Source organism: Rhamphochromis sp. 'chilingali', assembly GCF_963969265.1.
Source record: "Rhamphochromis sp. 'chilingali' genome assembly, chromosome: 12".
Classification (NCBI taxonomy): Eukaryota; Metazoa; Chordata; class Actinopteri; order Cichliformes; family Cichlidae; genus Rhamphochromis; species Rhamphochromis sp. 'chilingali'.
Genome location: NC_137939.1, coordinates 24,416,454 through 24,432,061, shown reverse-complemented (window position 1 = coordinate 24,432,061; position 15,608 = coordinate 24,416,454). Strand labels below are relative to the sequence as shown.

The 15,608-nt window shown below is 42.6% G+C and overlaps 2 protein-coding genes across 2 annotated transcripts in view; one reads left to right on the top strand and one right to left on the bottom strand.

The window, feature by feature from the left end:
• Window positions 1-9,838, top strand: part of plxnd1 (plexin D1) — a 71,304-nt gene extending 61,466 nt beyond the window's left edge. The window contains exons 29-36 of the mRNA XM_080897695.1: window positions 2,233-2,296; window positions 3,560-3,594; window positions 4,229-4,333; window positions 4,498-4,661; window positions 4,754-4,901; window positions 7,481-7,621; window positions 7,744-7,818; window positions 8,855-9,838. Coding sequence (XP_080753821.1) covers window positions 2,233-2,296; window positions 3,560-3,594; window positions 4,229-4,333; window positions 4,498-4,661; window positions 4,754-4,901; window positions 7,481-7,621; window positions 7,744-7,818; window positions 8,855-8,971 — 849 coding nt within the window. The 3' untranslated portion in view covers window positions 8,972-9,838. The remainder of the gene's footprint in view (window positions 1-2,232; window positions 2,297-3,559; window positions 3,595-4,228; window positions 4,334-4,497; window positions 4,662-4,753; window positions 4,902-7,480; window positions 7,622-7,743; window positions 7,819-8,854) is intronic.
• Window positions 9,839-9,972: 134 nt separating this feature from the next.
• On the bottom strand, window positions 9,973-15,545 carry exorh (extra-ocular rhodopsin). The gene is made up of 5 exons (XM_080897716.1): window positions 14,644-15,545; window positions 14,225-14,393; window positions 13,881-14,046; window positions 12,003-12,242; window positions 9,973-10,903 (listed from the first exon to the last, which is right to left on the bottom strand). The coding sequence occupies exons 1-5, from the start codon at window positions 15,002-15,004 to the stop codon at window positions 10,784-10,786; spliced, it is 1,056 nt and encodes a 351-aa protein (XP_080753842.1). The 5' UTR covers window positions 15,005-15,545; the 3' UTR covers window positions 9,973-10,783.
• Window positions 15,546-15,608: the final 63 nt, after the last annotated feature.

Below are 15,608 nucleotides of genomic sequence, written 5' to 3'. Positions count from 1 at the left end.
TGCCGGATGAGGCTTTGATTGATGTGCTTATAGAAATTCTGGGTGTCTACAAGACGACGAGTTAACTGCTTTAAAGGAGTTTTTTTCTGTTTTTATCATAATGTCTGTACTGATTTTCCTAATTATGCCTCTGATGTGTGTCCTTCATTCAATAATAATTAAAAAAGACTACAATTAACACTCAAACTAATAAAAACTTAAGTGAAGCATTTTCAAACAAATATAAAACTGAAACAAGAAAATCAACTCTACAAACTAAACTGAGTTAAATACATAAACTCAAAAAATACAAAACTACAATAACTTGGCATAATACTCTAATGGAGCAGGCCTACCTAAAAACCTTTTCCTCGACACATCCATCTAGTAAATGCTTAGTAAAAGCTTTTAAGCTGTTTTAGTTTGAAATCATTTAAAACTTTAAATTGAAAAACAAGAGTTGCTGGTTTCAGCTCTAGAGTCATAATTTAGTGTAAATGGATTGGAGTTGAAGGCAGCACGGTGATGTGGTGGGTTTGAATGCACCATCTGTGTGGCGTTAACGTGTTCTCCTGAGTCCCGGTTGGCTCTCTCCAGGTACTCCGGCTTCCTCCCACAGTCCAAAGACATGCAGTTAGTAAGGTCAGGTTAATTGGTGATTGATCATTCTAAATTGGTTGTAGGTGTAGCGTGAATGGTTGCCTGTCTCTATGTGTAGGCCCTGTGACAGACTGGCGACCTGTCCAGGGTGGGAAAGGCTCCAGCCTGTCGTAACCTTCAGCTGGATAAGTGGAAGAAGATAGATCGGTTGGAGTTTCTTCCAACTCCTATTTCCTACACAGGCGTGGACAATTCATTTTCCCAAGGATCCACATTAGAAACTCGTTGTTGTTGAGGGCCAAACCAATAAGCTTATATAAAGTAAAATTAATAATGAGCAGAAATGAGTTCATCTTACTGTTGCAGCCCTCCACAACAGTCCCAGTTTCTCATGTGGGCCCTTCGGAGAACTAATTGCCCACCCCTGCCCTAGTGTTAAACTGCAATTTAAGAAACTTTTCTTCTTCCACAGATAAAGGTGAAAAGACCTGCTGCATAAATCATTTTAAACTGGAGGTCAACCATTCAAACTGAAATAACAATAATAAAGCACATGTTTGATTTAATGGGGACTTAAATGGCTTATGTTGTAGTAATTCACTGCTAACAAAAGTTTGAATCTATTATCTGGATTTGACGCCTGGCAGAGTGCTATGTAAATGATTGCTGTGAAAGTTATTGAAAAAGTTGTGTGCCACTTTTTAAATTGCAAATTATTTTTTTTCAAAAGTTAGTAAACTGTTATCGAAAACATCTCAGACACACAAAAAAAGTCTCTTTGCTCACTCTGGCACATTTGCACCAGTGTTTATTCATGTGCATTATTAATGTCCTTGTTAAATAAACCAGTAAAAGTAATGACAGGCATTGCGTGAGTAACTGATAATGTATACTGTGTACTAATACACTAATATGTATACAGTTTCTCATTTACTGCTTTACTATAGGACAGGAAATTAAATAGAAGCTTGTTTTGTACAGCATTATTAAAATGTACTTATTTCATTTTCATTTATTAAAGGACACAAACATTTTTAATTACAGTGTTTGCAGAGAATTAGCCAATCGTTGCTTTTCATATAAGAATTTAATAAGTGCTAAAGGGAAGAATCTTGCATCCTGTCAGCAATGCTACTTACAGCTTCAAACTGCCTTTATAAAAAAATAAAAAATAAGAAAAAAGTAAAATGTCATGCACTTTTCTCCCATTAACAATGTCTTGCCGTGTGTATGTTTGCTTATGTCCATGTCCATTTGTGCATAAGTAAACAAAAGTTCGGTGACTCTCGCCCTTTGACCTGTTACCTGTACTTGTTAAGTGCTCTGTTTAGTCTTAGCTGAGCCATGGGGACAGAGCTGTGAAAGCAGTGAGCTTCAGCATGTACTAACAGTCTGGGTTCATCGGCGAGGCTGTTCAATCCATTTCACCGTGGGCTGACTTTAATGAGCCCTGCCAGGCTCCCGCAAACTCGCCACCTCTCGAGATGCACGCGAGACCAACACACACGCACAAGCACGCCCTCAGCGGGACACTCCCTCGAGGGCGTGCTTAATGACGCTGTTCTGGTGCACCCCCGCTCACCCCTGACCCCGTGCCCTTTCTCCTCTACTTTCCTCCCTCCCTCCTTCTTTTCACCTTCTCCCTCTTCACAGATCCCAGAGGGGGCATCGCTGGCCATGAGCATGCAAGACAAGAAAGAGAACACCCTGGGGAGAGGTACGCCACCTTCAAACAAACCCACTCGCTGTCTCTTTGTCACACACTCGCCCACACTTGCATAAATACAACCACCCACTCCATCAGAGAACATGCTTACAGTAGCTGATCACGAGAACATGACACACTAATGTAAACACGCGTGAAACCCCACACCTTCGTGTCCCCAAAAGCACACATCTAAACACACTTGCACCTAATAAATCATAACACGTACTAATTCTACAACTTCATTCAGAGCCGCTTTTTCCACATTATAGATGTATTCCATTAGCGTGAGTCACCTTGGGGGGAAAAAGTGACACAAGTTTGCCCATTGTCCAATCTCAGCCCAGAACAAAATGACTGCTATGGCTGTTGACAGATGAGTTTACATACATCCTTTAATGGCTTGTCCTTTCATTGTCTAAGGTCTACCTTACATAATCAGTACCAGACCAGAGCTTAGTTCTGCTCAGGCTGTGTCCATCAAAGCCTCTGTTCTCATTCATAATGGGCCAAAAATAGGCTTATGTGGACCAAACCTGGCTCCCGCTTCAAAGCATCAATGGGGTGTTATGAGCGTGTAGTGCTCCCTGGCTAATAGAAAACACTGTCCTGCCTGCCTGTGATCAGTGTTGAGGGTCTGGACTGAGGCCCGCTGGGCAGGAGCATCTCTAGCTATGAAGTCTGTAATGAGACCACACTTACTATGAGGGTGTTTGTGTGTGTATCCGCACAAATGCCTCTCTTTTGTCTTTGCCGGGGTGTGTACAGTAATTTACTGCATTTGTCTTTGTGCCTGTACTCGTGTTTGAACACTCTTCTACATGTGTCCTTGTACTCATATCTGTGTACACATGCTTGTGTACGAGCGTGTTTAGATCTATATATAAACAGAAAGGTTTAATGCTTTTTTCTCAGCGTTGGCCGAGCATTACCATCTCATTACACCGGCTCCAGAACCAATCACAGACTCTGTGTGTCTGTCTCCCCTAATCTCTCTCCTTTCTCTCTCCTTTCACTCGTAATCTTTCTCTTTCATTCTCTCAGACAGCTCCCGTCCTCGACTGGCCCACAGTCCACCTTAATCACTTTCTCCTTTTGCATGCACTCTATCTCTCTTGCAGCCCTGTCAATCTTCCCGGGTTTTTTTTTTTCTTCCTCCTATCTGTCAAACTCCCCTGTGTTACCGTATCCTCTTTATTCTGTCAGGTCTCCACCTTGCTGATTGCACATTGTTTCTTACTGTATGTTATTTATTTTCTGTTTCTCTCTCCTCAGTTAAAGATCTGGATACTGAGAAGTATGTACACTTGGTGAGTTTCTCCTCATAGGCAATCAGAATGTTTCTGTGAGCTATGTCTAAGTTTATTACCCGAGCTTTTCCTCTGCGTGCCAGTGTTACTCAGCCCAGAGCAGGCCGGATGACAGAGAGAATGGGGGTGAATAGAGGTGAAAAGGAAAGCTGCTGAGAGGACATGACAGCACTAATGCCGCTTAAGCTCTTTTATAAACGTCAGCCAAGATATGGGCCCTTTGACTTTAGAATAATGAGTTCCTTGGATACAATTTGCCGGGTGAATAGTTAGTTTTGCAGGACAGTTCAGTAGTCATTTTTTGACACAAGTAGGTGGAATTTGACTGCTTCTTTCTTTCCGCTACCCCCATGTAGACTTGTATGAGCAAGTCCCAGACATGATGCTGTGCACGGCAACTGGAGGAAAACCATGAGAATTTCCCAAATCCCATCACTTCCCTATTTCTGTAAATTATTTAGAGCTTCAAAATACCCTTATGCGGATCATGTGTCTAATGCAAGAACCAGAAAATTCCCCTCTGGCATTTTGTACAGCAAAGACAGTGGTGCATTCATTCAGCTACTCATGTTGGGGTTCACTGCTTTGATCTATGTGCAGTTAATGTTTTTTTTTACTGGTTTTTTTTTCATAGGTGCTACCTCACGATGAGCTAATGGAGAACAAGAGGTCACACAGGCAGAGTCATCGCAAGAAAGTCCTGCCTGAAATCTACCTGACACGCCTGCTGTCTACAAAGGTAACTATAGTCAAGAGACCAAAAGCCAAAACAAAACACAAGTCATCTCTCTGTTCCATATTTTATTACCTGTATTTATTTCAGAAGCCACACAGAAATTCCTTCGTCGCATGAAACCATGTGTCTGCATATGTGTGAGCCGCATTTTATCTCTTCCTCCACAGGGAACTCTTCAGAAGTTCTTGGATGACCTCTTTCAGGCCATCCTCAGCATCCCTCCAGACCGCCCTCCTCTGGCTGTTAAATACTTTTTTGACTTCCTGGAGGAACAGGCTGACAAACGGGGCATCACAGACCCAGACACCCTGCACATTTGGAAGACCAACAGGTAGGCAACTAAACGGTCCAATTAAAATCCTCTTTGGTCAGCCTCTTTGTGCAAGTGCTTTTAACAGCTTATCTCGCTCTCTGTCTGTGCAGTTTACCGCTGCGGTTCTGGGTAAACATCCTGAAGAATCCTCAGTTTGTGTTTGACATTGATAAGACAGATCACATGGACGCATGTCTATCTGTCATCGCCCAGGCCTTCATCGATGCCTGCTCCATTTCTGACCTGCAACTAGGCAAAGTGAGTCTGTCACCATCTCTCTCTGTCAACGTCTCTTTCTTGTTTTCAAAGCTGCTTTTTGCAGTTCCTGTTTCCAGCATACAAACCCATATGAATACCAGTGGAAAAGTTTAAAGCTGGAAAAAAAAATCCCTACAAAACACAATTCTCAGAGAAAGTGATAAAAGTCTTCTATCTAAGTATATTTATTGACATTATTTGTGATGTTCTCTGTGTGTGTTTAAATTCATATATGGAAATAGATCCCCCCTGGGCTTCCTCTGCCTTCCTTGAAAACCTCTGATTTATCATACTGTATTTATCTGTCCATCAGCTCTATGTATCTACTGTATTTAACTAACACACACAAACCTCAGGTCCCACTGTGAACCTTCATCCCAAAGCCTTCAGACTGTCAGCCCCATCTACCTCCTTTCCTCATGTTATTTCAGCCCAGTCGGCTGATCCAAGGTCATGAGCACCAGGGATCTCTTTTTGTGCTGTGCGCCAATGTGTGTGCGCGCGTGTGTGTGCATTCGTCTATCTGTCTGTCTGTATATGTGTGCTTGCATGTCAATGTCCTCACTGCTCACAAATCCGTCTCATCCTTCAGACACCGTGACCCTGAGCACGCTCTGCTTCCTGTCTCTCTCTGACTGGCTTCCTCCCTGGAGGGAGCCGAGGACTCATCAAATAATGCTCCTCTTTCACAGAGAAACAGTCTGATTTATACACTTCAGGTCCGAGCCAAAAAGCGAGCGCATCCACAGCGCCAATATTCACATGTACTTGCGGGCAGATGTGTACCTATAGATGTAGAAACGAACACAAAACCTCCCGATATGACAGATTTTTCCATGGTGTCTCATTATTGTGTCACATCTGTCTGTGGAATCGCCAGGTTCAAGGATATGGCCACATTTTCTCCTGTAGGTTAAGGACGGTGGCCTGACACACCTCTATGCACGGTCGCCTGTTTGTGAATGTGCCTCAGGAATAGAGAGTGTAGGGTCTGGATTAGCAGGAGCCAGCAGGGGTGAGGGAGGGGTAGGAGACTAAGCATGGCTCGCTGTTTCCACAGAAACCCTCTTATCTGGCGAGATGCAGGACATAGAGGGCCATAGGGTCACAGGGGGGTTACCAGGCAGATGGGCGAGCAGCAGGAAGTGACCTTGTGGACAGGAAGAGAGAGGGTTCACTATCAGAAGGAGCAACTGTAGCCGGAGCCATCCAGTCCCTCAGCACATTAAACCACACAAACATGCAATAGGTGACACAAATAGCTCATGACACATAGAAATGCCAAGGTGTGTTGTAAGCACCTTCACTGATGCTGAAAGCTGTGGCTGTCCGTCACTTTTAACCCCGTCTTTTTCCCTGCCCTACTTTCTCCCTGTCCCGTTCTCTCTCTCACAGTAACACACACGCAACACAGACTCGCTCACAACAACAGCCACAACTGAAACCTGAACATGCCCACAGCCTTTTAGCCTCACTACTTCTCTTCCTGCTTGAATAAACACCAGTGTGAGAGCCTAAAGTGACTGTGGAGAGAGTTGTTTAGACTGGTTTGTTTCTTCCCTGGCTATAACTGTTTGAGTCTCCTTCTGTGCGCAAAGGAAACGGTTCCCTCCCTCCATTGTTTCACTTTAGACTGGTGTAGATAGGCTCATCAACAAATAACATCCAGTTTAATTAAACCGCCATTAGGGCAAAGTGGGAGAAGTGTTCATTTTATTCCAAGAGGAGGAAGCTCTTTTACTCAAATGTAGGGGAATGGAGTGAGGGGCATGATGTGAGACAATCCTTGGCCTGCCCATAAGCACTGACTGGACGAAGTGTCCTTAGAGTGTTTTATTGCAAATAAACACTGAAGCATATAAAAAAATTTTTAATCAGGTTTTAACAGAGGTTACATTTTTTGTGACTCATTCATCAATGAGAAGCATCGTAATTATGCGTAGGCCCACATCAAGATCCCAGAGTTCAGATGCTGACGGTGATGCAGTAGGGCCCAGCGGGTGGTTGATATAAAGTTTCACTTCTGTCTCCATGGATGAGGGGGAGGTGGGTTGCACAGCAGGAGGTACGAAAAGTCAGAAACACTGGATTGAAATGGTATTTAAAGCCGAGCAGCCAGAAAATGACGGGCTTGAGCAGAAACCTCATTGGCCAAGAATTGCAATATCACAACTTAAATGTAGGGAATTTGACAGCAGGGGAAAGCAGACTCGAAAAAATGGATCAGCAGGAAATAGCAGGCGTTTACCCATAAAATAATAAGGGCAGACTGTGAGTGAGCACATTGTCTTTGTTCGGCTCTTGTCAAAGCTTTATTACTGCTAGATTAGCATGAGAGCAGCACAGTTGAAAGGTGAAATGTATAATGATACAGATTTCAGAGTATATAGTAACCATAACTTTGAGTAAACGTAGTGAGACTAAGAAAGACAAATGTAGTAGTCTGGAAATCTAAAGCAGGCTAAAATGGCCACATAGCCTTAAGGTCAAAGCTGTTCCATTTTTATTTCACAACTCTGGATTTGCAAGGTGTTCTTAATGTCTGAGTACTCTGGCTAAAAGCTGCCATTTGTTTCCAGGACTCGCCTACCAACAAGCTGCTGTATGCCAAGGAGATCCCAGAGTATAAGAAGAGAGTGCAATGCTATTACCAGCAGATACAAGACATGCCACCCCTCAGCGAGCAGGAGATGAATGCTCACCTGGCTGAGGAGTCACGAGTAAGTGAAAGATTCCAAAAGTTTCTGTGTGTGAGTCATTTAGTTTCACAAAAGCCTGCAATCACAGGCCCGTTCTTATTTTTTTTAAAATGTAATCAAACATGTTGATATCGCTCCGGCAGAAATACAGAAATGAATTCAACACCAACCTGGCCTTGACAGAAATCTACAAATATGCCAAGAGATACAGAAACCAGGTAAGAGATATTCACAGTGCTTTTTCTGTGTTTGTGATCTCATATTTGGATTAGATGTTTTATTGTTGAAACAACAGCCCCTATTTGGCAGATGAAACATCTCAGTTGAGCCCACTTGCTGTATTAAGTTTCACAGATGGATATCGGAGCGTGACGCATCAGTAGGGAAGATCGCAGCCACGCTGACAGATGTCACATACTGTAGACACTTTCACAACCTGTCGTGTAATGCCTTAGTTGAAAACCTGCAGTATTTTGTTGTTTTTTTCCTGGTGTTATGTTTTAAGCGGGGAAAATACTCCGTGTGGAATATCTTCTTAGCAGCAGCCGCTATTCAGTCTGTCCAATCCTTTGTTTCCAGCCCACGGATACCTTTCACTTTAGGCAAACAGCGTGCTGTTTACCTTCTCTTTAATCACAACCCCATCTGCTTAATGACTGTTAAGGTGCCGCTTCGTATCTCATGCGTCGCGTTGAACTAGCCCTGTTCAAGCCCCTGCTGTACTCCCCCATGTTTCCTCGCTGCTGTGACTATTCTCTAGAGAGGCTTAGTCAGTGGTGACTGTGCTTTAATGGAGCACCCTCATGATAATACCGTTTAGCTGCTTTCCTCTGTCAAGCTACTGTACTGACGTGGGCCATGGGCTTAGACTCTGATTCAGGGAGCTCTTTGAATGGCCCCTGATTGCCTATTCTGTCGCCCCAGCTCAGTTCGCTCTGCCTGGTAGCACACTGCCGCTAAGAGCCCATAAATCCCACTGACACGGTGACAACTATTGGGCATGAAAAACAGAGCAGATGTGGGTTTTGTAAATATGTGAAGAGCGAATGCTTTTGTGGTGTGGAGGCATGCATGAAGGCAGCAGAAGAGGCTGAAGTACTTCACTTGTTCCTCTGCTGCCTCTCCCTTTCACTTGTTCGACTTTCTATGTCTGGCTGGTTCTCTAAATCTCTCCAGAAAGATAGATGCATGAATGCTCGACAGCCACTGAAAGTCTCCTTTGTTGTGTGTTTCTTTTCTATCTCCCTCGGTCAGGTGGTGAACGCTCTGGAGTCGAACCCCACTGCACGTCGCACTCAGCTGCACCACAAGTTTGAGCAGGTCATTGCCCTTGTGGAGGACAACATCTATGAGTGCTGCAGTGAAGCCTGAACCTGCCAATATCTTCTGCTCACAATCTCTTCCTCCTGCTGCCAACTGCCTTTCTCCCACTTACGTGGTTACTTGGGAATGTCGGTCACAGGAGTTATCCGTCTTAAGTGTTATTATTCTTCAAGCAAACTGTTACCAGGATGGAAAGCGGCAGAGCAAAGGATTCAAACCTGCTTGTTAAGCATCATACATTTGCAAAGTATCCCTCCTTTCTTGTGGGGATGCCAAGAAATTTTCCCAAATATTAATCCATGAAACAGACGCAGTTCCGACTGGACTCTACTAAGCTTTAGAGGGAATGTGTGGGAGCTCAGAGATGGGGGTTTTGGGATGTCTTTACAGTTACTGGGACCTACAGTTCGCCCTGGTGGCAACCTTAACGCACTGAACCCTTTTCTGAAGGGAACAAGCCAATGATGCACTGTACTGTAATATAATGTCAATAGCAATATTTATAGATGTGTTATAATGCTTTCAAGTGGCCTGTTCATCAGGATTAGTAGGACCATGATAAACTCCTCTCATCTCCTAAAGCCTGCAACGTTCTCAGGTGTGATTGGTGAAGATGGGCGTTGGACTTTCATTGGTGCTTTCAACAATATGTCCCAATGTGCTTCGCAGGTTGATGACGGGTTGCGGAGGAGTGGGGCGACGAATATAAATGACTGAAATTTATGAAATCAAATGTAATGTAGTTCACTGGGAAGAGCTGCATCAGTATATAAGTGTTGATCTGTGTGCTTGTCAATGAATGGTAATCATGTTGGATTCTGATCAAATTTAAAAGAGGGAAATTTACATTTAAGAAAAAAAAAGTGAGCTCAATATAATCAGAGGAGAGACTGTATTTGTGATGCCAAATGACTTGTCAGAGTTTGTGAAATAAATTACAGTATTTAGGATTTTAAAGTGTCTAGTAATGGCATTTATTATACTAATTCTCAGAGTGGTTCACTTCTAAATGCATTACAGCGCCACAGTGAATTTTAACATTTGAAAACCATTATGATTTGGCCTGCCACCTAAAAGCCCACAAGCTAGCATCTGGAACTTCTCAGAAATCCTTGTAAATGTTCTCATGAAGAAAACGAGTAAGGGGCAGGGGGGATCGTGCAGACATTTAGCTTTGTTTTTATTGCAGGACACAGAACAACTGCCACAAATCCGAGCCATTACAGTAATATTCCTGTTTCACCTTAATTCACACACTAGCATTCTGACATTCGCATACATAAACATCCAACTCACACATGTACAGACTCTTGCAGGAGGTCCATATTTCTTTACACTAATCATCTCAGACAATACCAAGAAGCTAACCTTCTCAGCTTGATCGACACGGCAACTAGAATAGAGTTAGAGAGACAAGAGTAGAGCTTAAAAACTCATCTGATTATCTAAACAGAGTAATTCCACTCATATAATTGACTGTTTAAAGCACGTTTTTGGATACATAATTAGCTGTGATAATTACTTACAGTTGGATTTTTACCCAGTTTGTGTGTTTTTGGAAAGTAGAGAGCTCATATGGTGCTCAGTTGGATGACCACCAAGTGGTCACCCCTTTGGATGCCAGGTTAAAATCTGTGAGACCAGCTGAACCCTCCATAATTAAATGGATTAAAAACACACATGCTGGTTTTTAAATGTGTCAGTCCCACTTGAAGGTGCAGTGGCGACACTGCAGAGAAGACAAAAGGAGAGGTAAGTCAAGAGGATTGGCTGATTGAAGGTAGTGCTGCTTGGCGGTGGTGGGTCCCCATCTGAGGCAGGCACAGATGGGACAGAAGAGGGTGAGAAAGGGAGCACAGGTCAAGCGGGGGCCACCTGGCTTGAAGAGACGGATGAAGTCTGAGTTTTGGAGACGGCGGCCTCATCTTCTCCAAATGGGTTCTTTCCACAGCACACCGTGGTGATCATGCAGTTTCTGAACTGGAGGTCACAAAAACAAATCACAATCAGAGTTATGACGCCTTCACGGGTTGTCAAACTCATTTTACGTCGCGAGGCCACATACAGCTCAATTTGATTTTTAGTGAGCCAGATCAGAAAAACTATTGCCTATAAAAATACACCTGCAAACTGTTTAAGTGTAAATAATTTAAATTTAAGTGTAACTACAAATTTAATCATTGAGGATTCAAAAGAAAAAAAAAGTGCAATTTGTGCAACAACACGGCGACAATACATCTCAGCCTTTATATGACAGAACTGCTTAAATCAAAAAAACCTATAAACACAGCACTTATGGCTTAAATTATGAAATAAAGGTTAAAAATGAAAGAAAAGACAATTACAGGTCATTATCTGCTGATTTGAATTTTTTTTTATTTGACTTTATTATTTTTTTTGTTTGGGACATAGTTAATTAGAAAAAACGAACTAACTATTGAAATGGCCTGTATTTGTATTGCGCTTTACATAGCCCCTAAGGACCCCAAAGCGCTTTACACATTCAGTCATCCACCCATATTCACACACTGGTGATGGCAAGCTACATTGTAGCCACAGCTGCCCTGGGGCGCGAAGTGTCTTGCCCAAGGACACAGCGACCGAGACTATCCGAGCCGGGGCTCGAACCGGCAACCTTCCGATTACAAGACGAACTGCCAACTCTTGAGCCACGATCGCCCGTGTGAATTAGAGAAATGTTCTTAAATTTAGATTTAGTCTACTAGTCAAAGTAGAGATTACATTAGTGTACCCCTGTAGTTTCCAAGTTAACGATTTGTTAACCTGAAGTGAGCAATGAAATGAAGGATAAAGAAATGGAAACACTACTAGACAATTAAACCAAATCATTTGAAAATGGGCAAATCTGGTAGAATCACACACATCTGGAAAAAAAAAAAACACACAACCCCAACTGCTGGGAACAGGAAATTTGTTACTATATAAGCTAAAATTTACTATGTAAAGCGCTTCTCTGAAAAGTAACCACAGCTGTCAGACACATGAAGCCCACACAATTTCCTGCAAAAACTGTGTCAAAGTGAAAATGCGTTCGTGAAAATACTCTTGTACGTCATACCTGTCTGTTTAGCAGGATGTAGATGACTGGGTTGTACAGAGCGGCACTCTTGGCGAAGAAGGCGGGAGCAGTCATGAATACTGGCCCAAACTCAGTTCCCTGATTGGCAAAGATGTACCAAGCCACGCTGGCATAGGGCACCCAGCATACCAAAAAGGAGATCACCATGACAATGACCATGCGAGTCACTTCTTTCTCTGCCCTCTGGGTGGTTTCAGACTCCTGCTGCTGAGCTGCAGCCTGACAGACAGATTCAGGTTAACTTAAACCTCTAATCCGAATGTAAACAAAAGGCTTGAGCCCATCACGACTGCTGAACAAAACTGATTAGACCACCGAGATGACTAACACTGTTTATTTAGTTATGTTTTTTATGTTGTGGAAAAAACAAACGCATTATCCTATGGAAGCTCGTTTCCACCACTGAAGTAATTTCTTTTTTCCTGCCAGTCAGAATTTTGCAGCATTATTTCAAATATTCAAATTTTGAGATAATAACTTCAAGTTTTGTCTTAGCTCTACCGATCTCTCACTGACATGAGACACGTACTTTCTCCAAAAACAGATGAGAATTCATGCCTGTCACTTGTGAACGTGCACTAATTTCTTTGTCCACATGGGGGCAGCAAAGGTTGAATACGTTATTCAGAACAAGACTTTTTGGCATAGCTAGTGTGGAGGTTAAGAGTTAGCTAGGCATTAATGCTAATGCCTAGCTAGCTAATGCATTTTATTTATTGTTTTTGTACTGTTAGGTCTGTTCTTGGTCTGAACTAGCTACAAGCAGCACATGCTTAAGCTGTAGGTTTCAATAGAGAAATCGTAATGGTTTTAAATTTATCTTTAACTTTGTCTGCTGTAAGATAGTTTCAAAAATACAAACAGTGACTTATTTTAGGCATGAAAACTTACCTCAGGCTCACATCAGGCTAATGTAATTTAACATATGTAAAGATGCTCATATTTCACACGAATGTTGAATGATTAGATTTTAGGAGAGACTGTCTCTCACTACACTAACTATACATATCTTCCCCTTTAGATGCTTGGTTCTCCTTTTTGTTTAGCAGCTAATAACAAATAAAGTGTATTTGTAGTGTGTGGGAGGTGATGCTGGGTTTTGGGTCTTTTGCTAAAAACGTTGATATATTGACACAAAGTTGACATTGTGTTGACTGCAGTAGGCCAATCAGTGTAATAAATTATCATAATCTAGACTTGGTATAAGATGTCAGCCAAAGCATTATATTAAACATTGGCCTAGTGTTTTGCAGTTGGTGTATCCTTATCAAAAAACACACACGAGAAGCTATGAGAGCAGTAAGTGTACCAGATCATTAAAGCTGGGTCACGCAGCCAAAAACAGTCTCCCTGAAACTCCCTCTAAATCTCCCCAAAGCTGGGAGGAGCTGCAGATTCAGATAACAAAAATTCTCTGTAGGTTATAAGCAACCTATTTTAATCTGTTTCCACATGTTTAAACTACCATTTGACAGATGTACTAAAGAATGCTGATTATAGCCAATTTAAATGAAAATCTGCATTATAATTGTGTATAATCACTTATACATTATAAATGCTCTTATTCTATTATTAATAAAGGCATCAGGACGACACAGTGAGCAGGCAGACTGCCCTTTAGCCAGAGGACCTGGGTGTAAGCTGCCATGTTGGCAGGGATCTGCCCTCCTGAAGTGTCCTTGAGCCCCTAAATCCCTTACATCTCCAGAGACTCTGTGATGTGCAGTACCCCTTGTGAAAGGGAGCAAGGTGAAAAAAAAATAATCAAAAAAACATAATAAAGTGGAATTTTTCTACAGGGCTAAACAATATATCAAGTCTTTGCTATTAATATTGCTTTGGCAGTGGCATTCCTACCGCTCGCACAGTGCAGAGGAGGCTAGTGTAGCAGAAGAAGATGATGAACAGGGGGATACAGAAGTGGAGGACAAACATATAGATGACGAACGAGGTGTTGTTGATCTCAGGCTTGGGAGTGTAGTAGTCAATCCCACAGGAACACTGCATTCCCTCTGGGATATACCTGCACAACACACAATAACTCAAAGACTTCGGCCAGCACCATTACACAGTATTTGTGCCACATGTGTGAGTTACACTAGTTTGCAGGTTTTAAAAACATAACTATAAAACTGCTTTACTGGGAAAATGGTCCTCAGAATATTAATCAAACAGAGTGTAGACACAGAAACTAACTGTACCGGGACCATCCAAAGAGAGGGGGAGCAGCACAGGTCAGGGCCATGACCCATGTGAAACCCAGGCCAGCCACGGCATGTTTTTCTCCAAAGCGGAAGTTGGTCATCGGCTTACAGACCACAATATAGCGCTCAATAGCCAAAACCACCAGAGACCAGAGAGCAATCTCTCCTAAAACATGAAAGAAAGCATGTATGTAAGTTTAAGTACAGTATCTCTACTGACATTAAACATGAAATAATAAAAGCAGTATATTAGATTCAAGTTTAAGTAATTAGACAAACTAATTTCCTATAAAAATGAATGACTTAATACATTCAAACCTATGAGAGTGACCCAAAAACTATAGCAAATTTAAAGTGTGACTTGTTTTGTTCTAAATCCACACAGAAAACACAGTTTACACAATTCTGACTCTTACCTCCTAATGTGGCAAAGAATCCTTCAATATTGCAGCCGCTGACACCTAAGACGAAATATCCATGCAGGGCCGTGTAGAGCGTGACCGTGAAGCCCCCAACTACCATAAAGAGGTCGGCCACCGCCAGGTTGAGCAGAACGTAGTTCAGCGGGGTCCTCAGCTTTTTGTGCTTGACAGTGACGTAGAGGGTGAGAAAGTTAATGGGGAAGGAAGAAATGATGAGGAACAGCATGTACGCTGCAAGAAGAGAGTACTTCCAGGGCTCAGCCAGGTAGTACTGAGGGTACTCAAATGGGCTGCGCACCACCCCAGTCTTGTTAGACATGGGTACATAGAAGTTGGGTCCTTCTGTGCCATTCATGGCTGCGGGTGTTGATGCCTTTTCTTCTTCTAAGACCTTAAAAGTGGATGAAACAATCTGTGCCTCTCTCTCTTTTTAGAATAAACTACTATGAGGGAGTCTTTTGGTGTAGTTGAAGTGGAAATGAGGGAGAAAGGATGGACGGTGGAACGGCTCTTGTAGAAGTAAGGTGTTCTCTGCAGCCCCCTGAGGAGGTGCAGCACCTTTTAAACAGGCTGGTCGGATTAGGGACTTGCAAAGAGTGAAGTGTTAGAGAAGATGGAATTAAGACACACAATGTGAGAGTCCCTCTCTCTCTCACAGACGCACACACAGATACACACACAATGGAGAAAACTCCAGAAATAGATATGCAGTATGTTAAGCAATTTCAAGGTGAGAGGTAACAGCCATGGTTATCCAAACCCCATCATTACTGTCATGCGCATCAGTGCTGCATCAGAATGAGATGAGAGAGTAGGAGGGAAAGGGAAGGAAACTAACTGTCTGTGATCTGAACCGTGCAGAGTAGACCAACTATAAATGAAATTTCTTGAGCGGTCCAACTTATTTGCATCTGTAAAAGCCTAATCCCTAACCAATGCATAATGCAGAGCTCAACTCA

What these genes read in the sequence shown, in the direction of transcription:
- exorh (XM_080897716.1), bottom strand. Translation starts at nt 15,004, where the DNA reads ATGAATGGCACAGAAGGACCCAACTTCTATGTACCCATGTCTAACAAG. An exon ending in CCTCTCTTTGGATGGTCCCG is followed by an intron (nt 14,047 to 14,224) that starts GTACAGTTAGTT and finishes TGTGTTGTGCAG; the next exon opens with GTATATCCCAGAGGGAATGC. An exon ending in TCCTCTGCACTGTGCGAGCG is followed by an intron (nt 12,243 to 13,880) that starts GTAGGAATGCCA and finishes TCTGTCTGTCAG; the next exon opens with GCTGCAGCTCAGCAGCAGGA.